The sequence below is a fragment of the Danio rerio genome, chromosome 4 (assembly GCF_052040795.2).
Source record: "Danio rerio strain M-AB ecotype USA chromosome 4, GRCz13ab, whole genome shotgun sequence".
Classification (NCBI taxonomy): Eukaryota; Metazoa; Chordata; class Actinopteri; order Cypriniformes; family Danionidae; genus Danio; species Danio rerio.
In genome coordinates, this window is record NC_141024.2 from 31,145,774 (window position 1) to 31,167,867 (window position 22,094).

General features: G+C 34.1%; 1 protein-coding gene across 28 annotated transcripts; it reads right to left on the reverse strand.

The window, feature by feature from the left end:
* Positions 1-5,449: 5,449 nt before the first annotated feature.
* LOC101886712 (uncharacterized) lies at positions 5,450-21,351 on the reverse strand. 28 transcript variants are annotated; one of them, XM_088649997.1, is made up of 13 exons: positions 21,296-21,351; positions 20,745-20,872; positions 14,013-15,249; positions 13,527-13,544; positions 13,289-13,314; positions 12,916-13,065; positions 12,390-12,443; positions 11,838-12,262; positions 11,402-11,489; positions 9,771-9,898; positions 9,082-9,188; positions 7,805-7,894; positions 5,450-7,164 (listed from the first exon to the last, which is right to left on the reverse strand). In XM_088649997.1, exons 2-3 carry the CDS (start codon positions 20,827-20,829, stop codon positions 14,273-14,275), a joined length of 1,062 nt encoding a protein of 353 aa, XP_088506123.1. In that variant the 5' UTR covers positions 20,830-20,872; positions 21,296-21,351; the 3' UTR covers positions 5,450-7,164; positions 7,805-7,894; positions 9,082-9,188; positions 9,771-9,898; positions 11,402-11,489; positions 11,838-12,262; positions 12,390-12,443; positions 12,916-13,065; positions 13,289-13,314; positions 13,527-13,544; positions 14,013-14,272. The 28 variants fall into 28 exon arrangements, with proteins under 28 accessions (XP_088506123.1, XP_088506122.1, XP_088506120.1 ...); XM_088649996.1 differs by lacking the exon at positions 13,527-13,544; XM_088649994.1 differs by lacking the exon at positions 12,390-12,443 and having other exon boundaries at positions 11,838-11,955.
* Between the last annotated feature and the right edge of the window lie 743 nt (positions 21,352-22,094).

Here is a 22,094-nt window from a genome sequence, read left to right on the forward strand (position 1 = left end):
TCCAAACATATATAAAATAAAAGCACCACAATGAAATTAAAACAATACTTTTCTTCTGAACCATTTACCCCAGTACGCAGATATTTTTAAGCTTGTTTTCTTAAGGAAAATGTCAGAACTTTCATGTCATACACCTCTTTAACAATATTATACCAATCGCCTACAAATGGAGGATCTTCCTTGAGCCATTTCTTTGTAATGGCCTTTTTGCTACTTGTTAGTAGTGTGTTATTAAGATACACATCATTTTATGGTATTTTTGTAGAGTAAATCCCAGTTACATAGTTTTAAAATTATATTCTAGATTCAATCCCATTATTGCATTTATCTCTTTACTTAAATCTTGCCAATAGGTGTGTATAATATTACGATCCCAAAATATGTGGAAATGATCTGGCGATACATTTTCTCCAGCATTCACTATTGTTTTGATTTCTAGTTTGAAAGTATTTTATTTTAGGTGTTAGAAAGAACCTGATTACATTTTCCCAAATACATCCCCTCCATGAATCAGAATTAATTGTGATCATCTGTGTTTCCCAAATAGTTAACCATTCCTCATTTGTTATTATTATATTGGCTTACCTTTCTGCTTGATATACATTGTTGAGTGTTTCTTTGTTAACGTCAGACAGGAATAAATTCTTGATACTAGTTTTTTTATCAACCTTCTATTTGTAAGCATCTATAAATATACCTGCACTAATGTAGTTTTTATGTCTTCTGTTCTGAATCTCTTTATGTTTTTATTGAAGTAGTCTCTAACTTAAAGGTAACAGAAAAAGTCTTGTTTATCGAAGTTATATGTATTGCAAAGTTGTTAAACTTTCTAATTCATTATCAGTAGTGATGAGACAGGAGGATGTTATGCCTTGCAAACTTCATTGTTTAAATCTCAGATCTAGTTTTGCTGATTTAAATTGAATATCGTGTTCAACCCATCTTAATATCTTAGCTTGTTTTTCACTTTTAGGATTCTTTAGGAAATTTATGCAATTCTCTATCTCCTAAAAAATACTCGGAGAGGTAATTGGATTTGTAATTGTTCAAATTCTTTCCACTTTGCACAGTATTTGTCATTGCACCAACAAATTATGTGTCTAAGCTGTGCTGCCTTATAATAATCATCTAATGATGGTAGACCTCTACCACCCTGATCTTTAGGAAGCTGTAGAGTGTTAAATTGGACTCTTGGATGTTTTCCGTTTCAACTGAAGTGAGATACTAGTTTTTTCCATTCATCAAATAGCCTTTTTGGTATCTCCACTGGTAAAGCTCGAAAAAGAAAAAGTAGGCATGTTAATATATTCATCCTTATTATTTCTATTCGATTGAATGAATCTAAAGGTAGAAGGAGCCATCTGTTTAAATCCTTTTTTATTGTTTCTGTAATGGGGAAGTAATTTATTTTATAGATATCTGATAGTTCTGCAGGGATTTGAACTCTAAGATATCTGTTAAAAGGTGTATCCCATTTAAATTCCTTGTGTATTTTTCCTTAATCCAAATTTATCAAGAGAATACATCACCTTGGCTAAACTAAATTCTAAGTATGTAAGAAACAGTAACACATCATCAGCGTATAAACAAATTTTATGTTCTATATCTTTAATTTTCACTCCCCTTATTTCTGTATCATCTCTGATAAGTTGTGCCAATTGTTCTATAAATAACGCAAATAAGGAAGGTCTTAATGGGCACCCTTGTTGACACCCTCTTTCTATTATAATATGTTACGAAATATCTCCGTTAATTTAATTCTAGCTGTAGGAGTTAAATTTAAAGATTGTAAACATTGTAGTGTCATTCTCAAATCCAAATCATTGCAGAACTAAATTTAAAAAATCCCAGCTTACAGAATCAAATGCTTTTTCTGCGTCTAGGCTAATTAGGACAGTACAATGACGCATTGCTGCCACACACATATTTTTTTCCCCACTCAGCTATGTCGTTATAATGAGATTTTTTCTTGTTATAACGAGATCTTTGTCTTGAAAGCCAAGCTAACGAGGAGTTTCTTATTGGGCTGATAAATGTTACACACTTGAAGCAATGTTGTTTTGTTGTGCTGCTGCAATCTACACATAGAAAATTAAACACCTAAAATATTAACAACAACAAAAACAACAAATTATTATTATTATTATTATTTTATTATTATTGAATCAACACACGTGCATTTTAATATAAACAAATTCCAACTTAATCATAATCATGGCCAAAGTGCTGTACCATCTGGCAGTTTTTCCAACATTTATCTTAACACTCTCCAAAGCCTAATGTTTAAATGCATTCTAGCCAACCTTTAGTTATTAAAAGTCTTATTTTATTTGGAAAATAACAACTAATTTAATGTGACACTTCATTGACATATAATGTGCTTGGCCCATCCTTAAAGTTGGAGTTGGGCATGATGGAGCATTGAAAAAACAGAATCAATTTTGAGGCAAATAGATGTAAAAACGGGATGTTCTGTATTCCCACCAACAAAAATACTAACATATAAACCAAATGTGATAAATAAAGATGCAATATAGGCAGTTAAAACGTTACAAAATAAATATAGAACATCATGTCTTGAAAAAAGACTACAGCTAATTATGGGTTACATTTAATGTTAAAAGATTATTCTGAAACAACAAGTGAACTTATCAGTGCCTATATGAAAGAATATGCCTGGTAAAATCCCATAACGCTCTATAATTTCGGAACCTTAAAGACACTTAAAGCACATTGACGGACCTGTCTTATTCTGCCATCTAGTGGCTCAAGGCGAAATAATAATTTAATTTCAAAATAACGACTTATGTTGTTTTAAAGAGAAAAGTTGTCGTCTTAATGAAAAAAGATCTCGTTATAACGACAACGCTGAGTGGGAAAAATATCTGTGTGGCAGCAATGTGTCACCGTAGGAGAGTGCTAATTTTGTTATGACCTATATAATCTATTACATGAAGGGCTCGCCATATATTACCATATGTTTGTCTTTATTTTTTAAAGTCTGTTTGATCAGTATCTATTAGGTCTGAAAGAATGTCCTCTAATCATTTAGCTTTTATAGATGCATAAAGTCAATATTTAGGACTGAAATAGGTCTATATAAATCAAACTCTAGTGGTTCTTTTCTCTCTTTTGCAATCACAGACATGATAGTTTCTCTCCAGGATCTTAGGGGGGGGGGGGGGGGGGGGTTGTCGTCCTCATGTAAGGTACGATTAAAGCATTCAAAAATCATTGATAATTTATCCCATTCTGTAGAGAAGCTATCTATGCCTGGTACTTTAGATGTTTTAAGTTTTGATATAGTGTTGGTTATTTTTTCTAGTTATTTTTTGAGTTAGGGTTTTATTGTGTATTGATCAAAATCATGGTAAATCTAAAGTTGTGTAAAAATGCTTGCATGTTTCCAAGTTCAATATTATCTTTTGAGGCATATAATTCCTTATAGTATTTTCGAAAAGCCTGTTGTATTTCCTTCAATTTATTACATATCTTTTTAGGTTTTCTTGGGGGATCTTTAATTTTAAATATACTCCTTTCTGCCAGTTGTTTCCTTATTCTCCATGCCAGCTTTTTTGCTTTTGGACAATTTTTATAAAATTTAATTTTTAAAAATGTAAGTTTTAATTGTACTTGCTCATTGAGTATTTTATTGAGTTCCACTTTAACTTCTTTGATTTAAATAAAATATCTGGATCTTTTTTACTACCATATGTAGTCTCTAATTCTTTAAGTTGTATATTCAGATTATGTAATCCTGTTTTTTTTTTCCCTTGATCCCCACATTATAAGTTTACCTCGCATAACAGCTTTAGCAGCATCCTATAGGGTACTAGGTGACACCTCTCTGTTATTAATATGTTTTAAATATTCTAAAAGTTCTTTTTTTTTTTTTAAAGGGCACCTATGGTAAAAAAATCTACTTTTCAAGCTGTTTGGACAGATCTGTGTGTTGGTATAGTGTATAGACCGTCATACTGGGGTGATATGAACACACCCAGTCCTTTTTTTTTCAATTTAACTACAAAAAAAGGGTCGGCCAATTGGAGCTGTTTTCAAATCGATCGCACCATTACGTAGGTGTGCGATCCCCCCGCCCACCGAATTGATTAACAGCTGCGCGCATTAACATGTTCCGGTAGTCGCGTGTATATGTCAACAAGACCAGGCAGACATACACAAAGCAACCGGGAATAAAAGGTCTGTTCTGTTCGCTAGGATCAGCAATCATCATCAAATGTGATTAAGAGTAAGTTTCACATGTTTAAAGTGTTTTAAAACAGTATGTGTGTAATTAATTACAGCGTTTTACTTCAGCTTTACTTCATCAGCACAGCCGCGTGTCAGAACAATTGAAAAAGAAGATGCTTCAATCCCGGTTTGTGGAAGTTAAATCAGGTTTATTTTGTACATTAGCATAACAGATATCCACACAGTACTTGAGGTTAGCCTTTACTAAGCTAAGCGCGCTCTGTCTGTCTGCCTGCCTGCGTGCGTGTGTGTGTGTGTGTGTGTGTGTGTGTGTGTGTGTCATCTGTGGTGTGCGTGTGTTCACAATACTGATTAGTAAAGGTTAGTTCTTACTGTAGTATCTCAAAAACGCTACCTGAGACCTTCTTCCTTTAAGTCAGCTGAGGGAGGAGGCATGTAGAAATAGTGGGCGGGAAAGACTCGTCTTAAAGGCGCAGTTCGACAAAACCACCCCCTGCTGCAAATCAGTATAAAACAGCATCTTGTAAAAGGTATAATGAAAAATCTGATGGGTATTTTGATCTGAAACTTTATATACACATTCTAGAGACGCAAAAGACTTATATTAAATCTGAAAAAAGGGGTAACCTAGGTGCCCTTTAAACATATTCTACACTGGTAAAAACATATTAAAGAAGTTTTACCAGTCTCTCAGAATGCTTTGTTAGGATCTGTCAGGTTTTGCCTTTCTTTCAAACAGAGCTAGTGTTGTCGCTTTGAAATTCACATAGTTTTTATTATTGGTAGCCTATTAATTTAGTAACCCATTAATATTCAAAGTAATTACTCTATATTCCTGTTTTTGCATATACTATAATCAGATGTTATTGCGAAGATCACTGTGACCGGAAAATGAAAAACACAAACATGAATATCTGGAACCACTTAAAAAAAACATAACAAAAAAGGTCTCCAAACCATGAAGTGTTAAATAAATTTTTAAAGTGAAGGGAAAGCCTTCCTTCTCTAAAGGGCCCCTCCATGCCTTGCCTATTGCACAAAAAATGTTAATGAAAATATTCAGCGCCCATTTCTGGAAATATTATATTCTTGTATTTTTATTTGGCTACGTTTTCAAGTTAAATATTTCTACTAATTATAGCAAGGGATTTTAAGTGTATAAATTAGAATCTCTTTATGTCTTCCTTCCAGTATGTTACTCAATGACTCGAGTCTTGTTTAATCGAGTGTGATCGAGTGTGCTTTAATCATTCATCTTGTGTCGTTGATCAGTCTGATTAAATAACATTCTTCCTTCAAACAATTTAAATGTCTATCATCAGTGAATCAAGTCAAGAAGTTTTACCAGTCTCTCAGATTGCTTTATTGGGATCTGTCAGGTATTGCCTTTCTTTCAAACATAGCTAGTGTTGTCGCTTTGAAATTCACATAATTTTTCCCAGATCTTCGCTTAATGTTTTTCCTTACTTTTCTTCGATATCACTCCAACCTTTTGCCAAAGTCTTTTTTTACACTTTCCCAGAGATTCATACAATAGTTTTTCTTTTCTTTGTTGTTTATCAGTCCTTTTTCTTTCAGATCTCGATGCCTCCATCATCGAATTGTACATGACCGGCCCATTTTCCAGAAAGTGAAAGAAATCTCAATCCAGTGTAACTTGTTGCTTACTCTTAATGAAAAGGAGAAAATGTGTTTGATGATAAGCAACTTTAATGTTAGTGGTGATTCTTGTTCTCGCATTACACTTCATATTAAACAATTCACATCACTCTCATTGAGTTAGGTATAAAACAGTCTGCTAGAATTGCAGTTCAACACAACACGAGTTTGTACAGAATTTCTGTAACAGTATGTCTATTTGAATGTGTTGCAGAACAATTGTAAACACACTTTTTATTATAAAATATTATGAATTGTTGTAAGCCTTTAAAATGTTGAATAGACGAAAAAACATTTAAAAAGGTTCATTTTAATGCTGTTTAAGAACTGCATTTTAGTGTTTCTTGAGACTTCTGACTTGTTGAATTTTTGTTAAACAGCAATTGTAGCAGACAGAGTTGATATAGAATGTGTGTAACAGAATGTCTGCTATTGTGTAATATGAAGTGTAATGCGAGAACAAGAAAAACATAATCACTTACAATAAAGTTGCTTATCATCCAACAAATGATACCCTTTTCTTTAAGATTAAGCAACTCATTATATTTGATTGAGATATATTTCTTAAAGTTAAATGAACAACATGATTATCAATAAGTTTGAGCATGGGTGAGCAAACTCCACTAAACACTTCAAGTTCAACTGCAAGTTCACAGAGTAAGAATCACAGAGCCACCAATTTTCAGGATCTTTTTGGAGAATGTCAAATGTATATTGGATTTCCTTGAGATAAGTGATATTCAGGGCAAGAAGAAACCCTATTAGCACAGCAAAGTCATCTGACATAACTCAGGCCATTGTACAACGCCTTCCTCTAACACCACAGCCACATTCACTGTTTCTTTTGGATGAAGATTCGAGGTGATCTCCTTTATGACTATCAATAGTCCAACATTTATTCCTTTCACTGCTTCTTTTGCCTTATTCAGAATAGCAGCGACTTCGCAGCTGCCTGTCGCTTTGGTTGGCGACCTGCTTCAAATGCAGGTCTGTGTAGGTCTATACAGCACTAATACAACCAGCCTCTGAGCGAGCTGAGAGAGGATCACATGAGCTCTACTGGTGTTCCCATTGGTTGTCGCTCAAGAAAGTCGCTCTTTATTTGCATAAAGTTAAAGCATTCTCAATGCTGCCATGTCCCTTGACACGCCCACCTTGTAGCCAACGATCGCTGTCGCTTGAGTAGACGGAGGTCACTGGAAGTTGCACGCTCTCTGTTGAAATGAATGGTCGCTTGTCACTTTGCCTCTGTGAGTTGCTTGTAGTGTGAATGAGGCTTTCCTCATCAGTTGTCTAACAGAAAAAACAACAACTATGAATTAGAAAAAAAAAAATCACAAAATTTACACACCATCTGAGTTAAAAATTTATCAGTTTTAAACAGAGGTATGCCCACATCAGAAAGCTTGTATGTGAATAACTCATAGTTTCCAGAAGGCAAATGGATTTTAAGTGACAATTTACCTAAAAAAGAAAGTTGTCATTTACTTATCCTCCATATGTTCCAAACCAGTTTCCTTTCAAGTTAGATAGATGAAGAAAACTGACTTCCATAGTATTTTGTTCCTACTATGGAAGGCAATGGCTGTTTATTTTCCAACATTCTTTAGAATATATTTTTTTTAACAGAAAAAAAATTAATTTATAAAAAGTTTAGAACTACTTGAGTAAATAAGAATATAAATGTTTAGATGAACTTTCCTTTTAATCTTTTAATTACTTTATGACAAAATTTCTTTCAATTAAGGACATGATTAAAAATAGTAAAAAATTATTTCATTTATTTCAAAGAACTTTACATACTAGACACCCTCTCCTTGGGGAAATAAACATTAAAATAGTGTTACAGTATCAAAGAAAGCCAACAGAAAATCTTTTGGAAAAAAAAAAACAAGGATTAAACCAAATTCACATATTTAATATATTTACATACCTCACAAGTTTTGATGAACTTGATGGTGACTACTTTCCTGCAATAATGAAGGCCAAGCAGGACAACAGCTCTTTTACATTGTTTTGAGCTCTGCAAGGAAATACATGGTTTAAAACCTGTGAACTAGTGGTCACAAGCTGTGACAGGGGCAATATTGAGCATTAATGTCAAACTCAATGCTTTACTAAGGCAAACTAAAGTCTGCCCGTTACATGTGAAAATGTTTGGTCTGAAAGAGCATATTGTAGGTTAGACACCTCAGTGAGCCAATGTGCGTAAGAGTAAAGTAGGAAGTTTATTATTTTTTTTAATTAACGTTTAAGTTTATTATAAAGCCATCTGGAGTTGTTTTTGTCCAAAAAAAAAAAAAATGTTCTTAGGCAAAAAAAAAAAAAAAAAAAAAAAAAAAAAAAAAAAAAAAAAAATCGCCAGACAATACCGGACGTGAGGACGAGAGAGATTGCGTAAATAAACAGTACGAAGACGAAGACAATTGATCGCAGCGTCCGTTTTGATGGCGAGATAAGATATTCTGAGATATTCAAATGACGGACCGCAGCCATACAATTATGAGCCTGTGATCACACCAGCAGACAGAACAGCAGTCAGAGAAGAGTAATTGATCTGTAATGCCATAAGAACATCATCTATAAGTATTAATACTTACCAGTAACAGGAACTAATGAGCATTTAACAGAGTTATGCCACATTGACCCTATTTTTTAATTGTAGATAAGTGAATACAAAACACTAATAACACAGAACGTCTGGAATAATGCAGAAACATGTAAACAAGGTACTTAAAAATCTGTTTATTATACTAAAGGTTTTTAGAGGTTTTGTATTAAAAAAACAACAACATCAAATATTAAAACAATTAAAATAAGTTTTAAAATATGTGTTTTTTGGCAACTTTTTGTTTGCAAAAATTTGATCAACAGATCTTATCTGCATTTATGGTTAAATAAACTTCAACCCTAATTCAAGTTCAAATTCTAATTCAACTCAAATTCTTGTTTTATTTATATAGCACAAAATCATAAGCAGTGTTAATACCAGCATGTTTACTCTTTATATATGTTTAAGTATCTGTGTGAGTGTGTGCATAGTGAAAGAAAAATATTTGATCAGACCCATTTAAAAGTAAACCTTTTAAAATAATTTTTCAGTAAATTGGCCAACATTTATGTGGGTGCCACACTAACATGTCTTTAATGTGTGCTAAATTGTGAATGCTGTGTAAAAAGATGCCGACAGCCTCATCCTTGTAAACCCACTGGAAGAATCTAGAAAGCAAACGTGGACAGTTCTGCATTCACGTCGAGCCTGTGATGACCTCCAGTATTCCACTGTCAGAGACGCAGTGAGGGTTGATGCATATATGCTGCGGAAATAATGCAAAAGTTTCAATCATCTTTATCAATCATGTATATTTCAAAATTTACCATATGATTTTAATATAACATAATACAGAATACCCAGCCACATTTGCAGACCCCTGGATAGTGAACTGCATACCACCTCACAAATATAGATTGTACCTATTATAAGTTGAGCATGTGTGAACAAACTTACATTTTTCAAATGTTATTTGTTTTTCTTCTACAAGAGGAATTTTCCTCATATGTGAATAAAAGATGTCTTTCCTCATTGAGAGGACAGAACATTTTTTACTCTCCCTTAAGTGGCTCCAAAACTTATTGTCTTTCTTTCTTTTGTTGATCACAAACAAAGATATTTTGAAGAAAGCTGAAAACCTGTAACCACTGACTTCTATAGTAGGAAAAACAAATACTATGGAAGTCAATAGTTACACATTTACAATAGTAAAAAAAGGAAGTCAAAGATAGTGTTTGAGTTTTACATGTCTGCATTATATAGAAATATTCTAGTAATTATTTCCCCCTCTAGCTTTTGTAAACAGATAATACCATGTATAATTGAGATAGGAGAAAAATTTATCTACCTGATGAACGAGGTGAAGGTCTGAGGTTACTCTGTGAGCCAAAGTGAAGCACAGTTGAGCGAGAGGCTGTGGAGAGAAAGCCTTCAGCTCCGGGTCAGCATCACTGCTGCAGATGGGTCTCCCACAGCCTTAAAAACACATCACATGACAATAAATTATTAATTAGCTGAACAAACAAAGTCACTATGCTGTAACTGTATAAGACATTTATAATATAAGCAAATTGATGGTACAAGTAGTTTTATTATATGTTTACATTTTTACATATTTAACATGCTTATGTTACAAGCTAACAGCTGTGCTGTACTGTAGGTTACTCCAACATAAACACATTGTGTTGCTTCAAATTATTCAAATAATCATGCTTTCTGATTTGAAAGTTGACAAATATTAAAGAAAATGAGTTATGTACAGTCATGTACAGTTCTCATTTTCATTGAGCTGCATCTCCAAGGATCCAGGAGCGCGTTTCGCCGTTTCGAGTCAGCTTTTGGTTTTATCGGGTTCATCCCATTTTATGAACAAAAATCAACCAAAATGACAACGGGAAACTTGTGGACTTGATATGCTGACAGGTTTGTGCAGTTCCCATAAACGCAATAATATACCATGATGATAATAAATCACACCAAAACTAACGACCGTTTCTGCTATATGCCACTCTGCTTCATTGTAAACAGTGCGCGCCTGTCAAATAAGTCCCCAGTCTGACGTCACTGGGGTGGTTAGATAAAAAGCGGATTTTCTGAAAGTGGGAAAACAGACACATTTTCCTAAAAATTTGTGCCCTTGCGCTTCGTAAAACATTTTAAAATGGTATTTTATAGTATTTTCACAAGCGATTCTACCTTTTTTTAAAATAGATTTTAAACCTACAATATGCTCTTTAAGGCTTTAGACCTGACCAGTGGTTTTCAAAAAAAGTTACAATGACAGAAATGCATTTTTTTTTTTGCAGAAGTACACAAATTATATATCTGGTATTTATATGTTTTACAACAACAACAAAAAAGGAGATAACATGCCTCTTGCACTGGTTTACATGCATTTGCAGTCACATAAATAAACAAGACTGAAGGCCCCCTTAAATCTGATTTATTTTTAAATTATTTTAATGTTAAACACCAGTGATTTTCAACCTTTTTTTGAAAACTCCACACGATTTATTATATGCTGATATTTAAAAAGAAAAAAATAAGTTCAGGGTAAACTTAGTTATATAAGTTTATATAGTTTATATATATTTTGTATTTTCATAAAAAAACTAAAAAATTATGTAATTTACTCTCACTTTATTTGTTCAAAACAAGTTTGAGCTTTTATTTTTATTTCGTTAAACACACAAGCCAATATTTTAAAGTATTAGTAACTAATATTTTAAACCTGTAACCACTCACTGTCATAGTTTTTGTTTCCCGTACTGTTGATGCCCATGGTTACAGGTTTTCAGCTTTCTTTAATATCTTTTTTTTGTGGTAAACAGAAGAAAGAAACCCAAACTTGTTTGAAACAAGTGAAGTGTGAGCCATTTTTTTATTTGTGAGTGAAATTACAATAAATTATTAAAAAAATAAGGCACAGACTCTTAGGATTTCTATATGATAGAGACAATGAATTTAAAAATTACTTACCCTAAACTTTCTTTCTGCAGAAATATTGAAGTTGGGCCTCTTTATTTCTGTGTAATCTGCATCATATTGGCAAACAGCTGGCAAAAGTCTGAAATGTCACATTAAAGGATTAATTTCAACAGCATCGCTGTAACAAGTCAATAGGCCATATGCTGTTTGCTGTCATAAGACTACAACCATGTTCTACATTTTGTTTTTTATCAACTTTGTGAATCTTGACACATATTGATCATTACTGCTAACGTTATACTTATAACATGCAGGCTTCTGAATAGTCACAGTGTCTGTGTTTAATTAGAACAATGTTAAAATACAGATGTAAATAAATAAGCATGGGCCTTTCAATTACGGTTCATGTCCAGTAGAAAAACTAAACAAATGATTTGATTTACATGTAACGTTAGTGTGCCGATTCTCCAGTGTGCGTAAGACCTACCTGACGCCATCTCTCTGCATGCCCGCAATCCAGTTTGTTTACGGTGAGCATGACCCGCAGCTGGTTTGGACAGAACTGGTTGGCGTGACTGAAGCTGCCCTCATCATTGGTTTAAAAGCTTGTGAAACAAAGAGGGACAGTCACACATTTGCATTGATACAGAGTTTCTTTTACATGTATTTTTATCCTAGCCTTTATATTGCCTTTACGATATGAGGCCTGCCTTCTCTTAACTGTGTTTTACAGATCTGCACTGTTCCTGTGATTCCCAAAACATGTGATTCCAACAACATAATTTCAGAATGAAAGGTGACAAGTTTGCTCCCCTGTTTATGGTGGGCGTTGAGGCTGAGAAAGCTCCCTCTCGTGTGACGGGGTTAGGTTGCAAGGTGTCGTATAATGGCAGGTTTCAACGGTCAACAAGACTAAAATTACATGTAAAAATTATTTTAGCATTTTTTTTTCAGCAACATGCTTCACAGGCTTATTAAATGGTGCATGTAATGTTCAGTCTCAAAATGTTATAAGTCAAAATAGCCTCAAAGGACATACCTGTCAACATTGGGATGTGAAAATAAGGGCTATGTCCACCATAATATGACAACCCTATTTAGAAAATGCCCATATTACTAAATATGCTCATTTGAAGCTGTTTCGTTGTAAATAAACAGTTAAGTGGTCAGTAATAAGTTTTATTATTATTTACAAAAGAAAAAATAAATAGCATACATTAGCAGCAAATACATTAGCAAAAAGATCAGCTTATTTAATATTAATAGCTATTATAATGAAATAGAATCAATATCAAATCTCATAAGCCGTTTCTTCACTGTATAACTAACACATTCTGAATATAGAGCAGAGAATAAATTATTAATTTAGATTTTTTTAGTTTGATTACATTAATAATAGAGGTGTCACTTTAAAAATCCACACCTCTAACATTATAATTAAAGCATTCATCTGCTTTCCTAACTGTTTATGCTCATTTAGGACGAAATCCAAAAAAAACACCAAGATCGACATCTTTGTATGTTATTATTATTAATTATGTGTATATGTCTGTTTAAACACTCACCCAAAACCCAGACTCTTGCTCCTCTTCAAATGGCGTGTACAGAATCAGTTTGGGAAACAGTGTCTTTTCATCATTATAGAGCGCGTCACCTGACAGTCATGCACCATTATATGACTGTTTTGAGACATGCATATGAAGGGGCGACCTCACCTGTAATGAAAAGGAAGGGAATCACGCCGTATTAATGTTTACTTCAAAGTGTTTTCCTACCCTAAACAAGGCAAAAGCACAGAACAGACTCGTATTTAAGAACAATCAACGCCTTCTAGTGGTTCGGCGGTATGGGTTGCGTATAGGGAGGCTCGACTCTTTAATGTTTATTTGCCACCCTTCAGAGAAAGACTAAAAATACAGGAAAAAATAGGGAAAATACCTTTATGGGATGATAGCGGGATAAAACTGTAAAATATGGAAAAAAACAGCAGGGTTAATAGGTAATGTTATGCTCAAAGGACCAGGTGACAGAGGCCATTAATGACTTTCATCCACATTTTGAGGCAAAATTATAATAAAGTTCGATTTTTGACCACTGCTAACTTCTTCAGCAATACTTCAAATCACTCTTAGACAACATTTTTGAAACGTTTAAAAGGATTTTTAAAAGGACTTACCATAAAACTTGCTCGTCTCTAAAGGGGAGAAAATGACAATGCTTTCAGTGTTGACCCCGGAGCATTGTGCGCTTGCACAGGGTAAACGAAGTCTCAGGAGTCAAGTGAACTAATCTATTAGTTGAATCAACTAATTTTTTTCATGTTAAATCAGTGAGTTACCACCATGCTATCATTTTAATCAACCTAAACTAAAAATCTTTTGTTATCTCAACTACTATAGTGAATCTAGTTGACTTGACAAAAGAAATAACGTTGTGATGACAAATCATGGAAATAATTTTTTTACAGTGTGGGGTTGCATCAGTGGGTGGTTTTAGTCCGAGTGCCCAGTGACACCGTTGGATTTTAAGGTCATATTCGTCGAGTGACAGCTCCATTTTGATAATCGTTTCCACTAAGTCTTGGATATTATTCCCTTCGCTTCCTTCCGGGATTCCAAAGATCCGAATATTATTTCTACGGAAGCGTGTTTCTAGATCTCACCGTTTCTCTTGTAAATTTTCTTGAATATGGATGGATTGATTGAGCATTTCTTTCCTCCCAGCATTGTTCTCCTCCAATTCTCCAACTCGTTGCTCTGCTTCGTTGACCTTTTCTGCGGTTGCGTTTAGGTCCATGATAAGGCCATCCAGTTTTTGATTGACTTTTAATATCCATCCGGAAAGCTTTGATGTCCGTATGTATTGCTGCAATGCTAGCTGACAGGCTATCAGCTATTCCGTCTGTCTTTTTCTTTTCAGGTTTTAATGGTTGTTTTGTCTGCATGTGAATGGCTTCTCTCCAGTGTGGATCCTCATGTGTTTATTAAAGTATGATGATTGGCTGAAACTCTTCCCACACTGAGTGCATGTAAATTGTTTCTCTCTATTGTGGATCATCATGTGTTGTTTAAGGGATGATGATTGGTTGAAACTCTTCCCACAGTGAGAGCATGTGAAAGGTTTTTCTCCAGTGTGGATCTTTATGTGATTATTAAGATTTGATAATTGGTTGAAACTCTTCCCACACTGAGTGCAAGTGAATGGTTTCTCTCCAGTATGGATCCTCACGTGTAGATTAAGGTTTGATGATTGGTTGAAACTCTTCCCACACTGAGAGCATGTGAATGGTTTCTCTCCAGTGTGGATCATCATGTGTTTATTAAGATATGATGATTGGCTGAAACTCTTCCCACACTGAGTGCATGTGAATGGTTTTTCTCCGGTGTGAATCTTCATGTGTCTATAAAGCGATGAAGATTTGCTGAAACTTTTCCCACAATGAGGGCATGTGAATGGTTTCTCTTCAGTGTGGATCATCATGTGTTCATTAAGGTGTGATGAGTGGATAAAACTTTTCCCACACTGAGTGCAAGTGAATGGTTTCTCTCCAGTGTGGATCATCATGTGATTATTCCGTTTTGATAATTGGTTGAAACTCTTCCCACACTGAGTGCATGTGAATGGTTTCTCTCCAGTGTGGATCTTTATGTGATTATTAAGATTTGATAATTGGTTGAAACTCTTCCCACACTGAGTGCAAGTGAATGGTTTCTCTCCAGTGTGGATCCTCATGTGAATCTTAAGTTTGCTTTTGCTTGCCAAACTCTTTCCACACTGACTGCAGGTAATACGACTCTTGTCTCTTACTTTTAAAACACCATCAGTCTCTAAATGAGTTTTGTCCTCAATTTTGACAAGATGTTCCTCCTCTTTACTCTCTTCATACTCTTTAATTTGGTCTGAAAAAAAAAAAAGTTTAGTTTTTGGTAAATCATTAAAAACTCATCAAAAGCTGAAGTTAAAGGCACTGAAAACATTGGCTACATAAACCTTAATTTTGATGCACATTATATCCTGGGGTCCATGACACACATGTACATTTAAGCAGATTCTTGTATGATTAATTCTAGATCATTTTTAGTCATATTGATGAGACATAAATTTGAAAGCTGTAAACGGTCAGTTCTTTTATTTGTATATTTTCGTAATCACAACAAAACAACATGTTTTTGTAAAACTTCTAAAGCAGATAGGGAATTCTTTAAGGCAACACCATTATTTCTGCAGCTCTATAGGCGACAACCTGTTGAATTAGTTAGATTTAATAGATTTGTATTACATATACAAATGTATACAAAATCTAATTTTCAAGCTGTTTGGACAGACGTGTGTAAGTATAGTTTCTAGTTTGTCATATTGTGGTAATATAAACAGACACAATCCTTTTGTTTTTCAATTTAACAACATAAAAAAAAAAAAAAAACGGTGGACCAATTGGAGCTGTTTTCAGATCAACCGCAACTTGATGTAGGAGTGCGGTCCCCCCACCCACCAATATTGATTGACAGTGGCGCGTCACGATCATATCCTCAGTTTCTTGTTTCATGTTAGCCATTTTTAGCATTTGAGTCAAAGCGATATCACTAAAGGTACACCCTTGCTCTATTTTTAAATGCAAGGCTCATTGGGCTCAACACAAGATCAATATTCTCCACATTATTGCTCTAATGGGAATTATTGTTTGTACCTTTTGGTAGGTTTGCAAACATGTGCACTTTTCATTGTGTCTACCTTAAACATCAGCCGTTTGCATTTCTCGTGAACACAGAAGCTTCCTGTGATCTTAGATGCAGCTTGAAAAGTGCAAGGGCGTTGCCTCATGTGTGCGTTTCTCCATTAGAAATAAAATAACAAACTTGCCTGCAGGTCACACACCAGAAGCACCAGAAAATATTGGTGGTTTTAAAACCTTGACTTTTTTCAAACCGCGATATAACTTGAAACCTGTTATCGTCCCATGCCTAAGCAGCATAACACTGTTTTTAGGATCTAAAAATATATATATTTTAAAGAGCCCATATTATGGGTTTTTGAAAATTCCCCTCCATGTAGTGTGTAACACAGCTCTAAGTGAAGTGAAGTATCCAGCTAAGGCTTAAATCTGTAAGAATACAGTGTTTAAAACGGTTGATTCATCTATAAAAGAGTCGACTCATAGTGCTTCAAACGAGTCGCCTTGATACCGACTCATTAGGTGTTTCGCCATGACGTACGAACGAAACCAAGTTATTCACGTGCACGCGCAAACCCGGGAGATTTCAAACCTGAGGCCCCGCCCTCTGACGCAGAAACCCAGACACACACACACACCCACAAACACACGCACACCCACAAACACACGCACACAAACATGCCGGTCGATTGAAGTAACACTGCAGATGGACATTATATTGAGTCTCTACCCAAAGATGAAACATCAGCATTATAACCAAGCAGTTGGAAACTTCTGGAAGCTACATGCTACAAAGAATACTTCATCTGAGTTTGTTAAAGGAAGGATCAGTAAAGAGTAACTGATGGACGTCAGGATGGGTTTCTTCCATTTCTCAAGTGTAAGTACGTGCGGTTAAAGTTGTTGCCTCGTTGACTCTAGCTTGCAAATGTATTTAGTTGTGATTTGTTACTTGTAACCGCGTGTACTGTATCAGGTTAACTGGATATATTATCTTATCGCGTGCAAAGTCACGTTAAAAACGCGACGCGTGCTGTTTGTTTATGGAGCTCCGTGCTAGAGTTCTGCTCCCGCGATTTATTCGGAAATTTATTCCCGCGCCGCAGAAATCTGGCGCGGGGACAGCCGCGGGAATAAATTTCCGAATAAATCGCGGGAGCGGTCGGTAACGGGTTTAATTTGGGACGGGAGCGGGCTGTCTAGCAATATCACGGATATTGCTATGCGAATTAGAAAGAGAGAGTCTGCGTGGTGCTTGTGTGTGTGTTAGTGCGCACGCGCGCGTATGAGAGAGAGCGAGAGAGAGAGAGAGCGAACGAACGAACGAACGAGCTTTGTGTGCTTTGTGCTGTGTGTTTATACAGACAGCTTGGCTGTCTGGACTGTATACTGGGTGATTTTTGGTTGTGTTCTCCGCTCTAGCGGGACCGGGCGCGGCGGGCAGAAAACGGAGCGGGTTCTCAGGCTAAAACCTGGCGGGTGCGGGCGGAAGCGGGAGCGTTGTCATCCGGAGGTGTGTGTGTGTTTTTGTGTGTGTGTGGTATGGCGAGTACACGACTGTCTCCTTCGTTCGGTTATCCGTGGCACTATCCACTCGCCATAGTGTGGCAGCTAAAATCCACGTCTACACTATCGAGCGTGTATGAACTGTGATTACTTTTTAAATTGCTGATTAGCTATTGGCCATTTCCCTCTCTGACTGAAGGCAGTCGACCAATCGCGACAGACTGTCATCGGTCCAATCAGCGCAGATTAGCTCCGCGCTAAGGAGGGGTTTGGGAACAAATGAATCACTGGACGATTCATACAGGAGTCGCTGGGATAATTAGCTAAAAATAAATGCAGATTATAAGACCATGAAAGTGTTTTTTGACCTTGCATGCATATTAGACTGTTGTTGGAGACCCTTACAACCAGGATATGACCCTATTTCATGTATAATATGGGCTCTTTAAAAAGTCTCAGGTAAAAAGATTCCAATGGCGGCACCTGCTGGTACGTGAAGAATATGGTCAATACTGACGAACTTTACACTCAAATGTTTGCATATCGTCAGCATGCTGTAATCCATTTGTTACACAGAAAAAGTCATTTGTAGACTATTTGTTGGCCAGTTGTAGTCAGTGCAATGCTAATCGTTATTGTTCCACTATAATTTGTTTTGTTTCATGTTTTCCCAACACATCATATAGTTTAGAATACTGTACAATGTTTTATAATAATTAATTATTTTAGTGTCCGTTTCATTCAGCATATTTATTATTGGGGCATCCACATTATTTGACATACTGTAAACCAGGCTTCACCAAGTTAAATGTAAGACTTAAGACCAGGGGTCACCAACCTTTTGGAAACTGAGAGCTACTTCTTGGGTACCGATTTGTGTGAAGGGCTACCAGTTATTAAATAACACATTTTTCTTAATTTACTTTTAATTATATGTTATTATTAATAATTAATAATATTCATCTATGTGAAGGCATTGATCATGTTAATGATTTCTCACAGTAGTTGTCAACAATGATTTAACAAGTTAGATAAATATCAATATGCAACACTTCATTTGTCTGAAATTGTTTTTAAAGTTATTTTTTTTTTAATATATAACTTAAAGTAATTTTCAAATTTACGCCAATGCAAGTGTGATTTAAAAATAATACCTATAAAAATATTAGATGCAGCTTACTCATATGTGGTGCTATGGTGAGCTATTTTTAGAACAGGCCCGCGGGCAACTCATGTGAACCTGGCGGGCTACCTGGTGCCCATGGGCACCATGTTGGTGACCCCTGCTTAAGACCATTATAAATAAAATTTTAGACTCATAAGGCTAAGGAATGTTTCAAATGGCCCAGATGAAAACGATTTTTATTTGTCCTATCAAAAAATAGTATAATTTATTACATTTAATAATGTAATAATAATGAATAAAAATAAATTAAAACATTTTATATATTTCTTAGCAAAATATCTTAAATATTGTGTAAAAACAAGCAAGTTTTACATGTATTCATGCACTTTTTTGAAACATACACTTTTATAAAAATTAAAAAAAAAAGTTTTAAACATTTTAAAAAGTATAATAAACTAAATCTATGCACAACAATCTGTCCAAGTTGATCTCCTTAGCAGTGAATACATAAAGCATGTTTAAACAAATGTTATATTAAGGAAAATAATTAAACCAATATAAAAAAATAGAAAAAAATGACATTTCTTTAATAAAAAAATAAACATTTATTGAGATGGATTGTTGGTGATTGTAAGGGTTTTGGCCAGATTTTATAGCAAAACATGAACAAAGGAAAATGAAGTCTTGTTTAAAAAGATTTAAGACCTACAATACAATATTTCAGTAAATTTAAGACTTTTTAAGGCCCAACATTTAGATTTTGGAATTTAAGACATTTTAAGACCCTGTGGAAACCCTGTTTAAACACATTAGCCCTGGAAAAGTAGTTATTATAATAATTATGTAATTCTAACTCAGATATCATCTGTGAGAACTAGTAACAACTACTAAAAACAAGTTTAAACCCATAAAGAAATTGATAAAAAAAAATAAAAAATAGTGATCAAATGGAAATGGAAAGTACTAAGCCAGTACTAAGATGAAAAGCAACCAGAACTATGAATATACTCAAACAAGTCTTTTCCATTGCAAATATTAATGTAGCCTATACTCTTTTTGATTTGTTTTATTATTATAATTATTATTCTTTTTCTGTTTATTAACGATGTGGATGTCATAATTGTAAGATTTTGGTATTATTTTGATTGTTAAATATTCAGCATATACAAAAACAAAACTATAAATATATGTATATATACATAAACATACACACACACACACACATATACATATATATATATATATATATATATATATATATATATATATATATATATATATATATATATATATATATTAGTGCTGTCAAAATTAGTGCGTTAACGCATGCGATTAATTTGAAAATTTTAACGTGTTAAAAGAAATTAAAGCAATTAAAGCAGTTGCAGGTTATGGCTGTCAAGCCGGGATCTTGATGGTTTATTGTGGGTATGTTGTTTACATGAAGAAATCTGTGTTACAAGTTAAACAAAAATTCTAATAAACAATTATATTTTAAATTTCAATAGTTTTTGTGTTGCGTTTACATTAATTTTACATTTGAATAGCCAAAACTACAAATTTCAGTATTTTAAATGTGATTAATCGCAATTAATTAAAAAAAAAAAGTGCCATTAATTATCTGTTTGTAAAGGCTAAATACAAATAAAAATTGAACGAAAACTTTTTGTACTTTTTTTTTATTTAGAAAAAAATTATAAGAGCCTGGAGGTTTTAAAGACTTTGCAAATTCAGTTTACAGACATTTGTAGGTACAAACATCTTTTGTGTGCGTTCTTGGCAGTTTTTTCTAGTCTTTTTAATATTGTCCATATCAATATCGGTATATTATACCGTATCAACCGAAATTAAGAAATATATTGTGATATATTTGCCATATCGTCCAGCCCTTTAAGAAGGTAGATAAAATGGGAGACTAATACATAAAAAGAAGGACAAAAGACATGGGAACAAGTAACAAGAAACACACTTCTTCCTGTCTTTTAATGAGCGTTTATGTGCATTTAGGGGAACTAGGCAGCACACTCAAGGCTGCAAGATAGATTTAATTTACTAGTCTTCTTATTAAAAATATCTGTATGGAAACCAACCTGTTTGTTCCTGCGGATCTTCATGTTTGACTCTGAACGTTTCTTCAATCTTCACATCTTCACTCTCCTCTTTAATAAACGCCATCTTTATAACAGTGTGGAGATTCTCTCTGTTTGAACACTTTATCCTGATTAAAATGAACAAAACAATTAAAATGTTTTTTTTAAATAAATAAAACAATGAACAGAAAAAAAACTTCTCTTCAACACTTGCTTCAACAGAAATCAGGTAAAAGAGGAAATCCGAGCAAGAAACAATAGCCACAAATTATTAGCTGAATAAAACTGTGTCGCTCCATTTCTTATGATGATGTATACTTAGAAAGGAATGACATTATGCTATTTAATAAATTAAACCTTTATAAAAACACTTATTACACACATTTCTGTTGCTTTAGTCAAACAATAGCCCTCAATTAATGTAAGTGAAATAGTATTAAGATGTAAAAAGGGTTAAAATCATTGTCAACAGCAGGTATGTCATTTAGCATCGGCTGAAAACCTTAACTTTAATTGTCGGTTTATATTTATGTAAAAGTTTTAACACAAACCTTTCTCGAGTTGAATCACAACGCAGTTGCGGCGCAGCCTTATGACGTCACAAGCCACGCCAAAATAAAAGTCTTTTTTGTTTAGCTTACCCCTGGCATCTGTTTATACTTTGTATTACTGAGATAATTTCTCTCATTTTATTTTATTTATTTTTTATTTTGTTTATAAATGTTGTGAGATGTATTCTCTTGTACTATTTTGTACATATTTATAATAAAAAATAAATAATAAAATTGTTTAGCTTTTTATTGCCACTTACTGTTGCAGTCTTCATGACAAGGGCCAGACGGAATCTGCGGATGTTTTTTGCTATTTCTGCGGAAAATTTTGGTTAAAAAAAATCTGCGGATTTCTGCGGAATGATTTTGGGAGTATCATAACTAAAACCTTAATATGGGAAATTTTAAAAAAATACCTTTTTTACTTTTGTTTAATGTTTAAAATGCAAATCCAATTAGATTCACTTTATTTGGTAAACAAAGCAAGTCTATCATATAATATATCTACTAAAAGACAGAAAATATTACTTTACAAACTGCATCATACTTAAATCCGATTAACATTTTCAATAAAATTACTGTAATTAATTTTAAAACTGCATAAATTTAGATTTACACATATTTACTTAAAGTAAATAAACAGAATTAATGATGGGCTAAAAATCTGCGGAATTCTGTGGAAAATCTGCGGAATTCTGCGCGCGCAGATTCCGTGTGGGCCTAATCATTCATGACTTATTGATACATTTCTCCCTCGTTTTCCACTCCCATATATATATATATATATATATATATATAT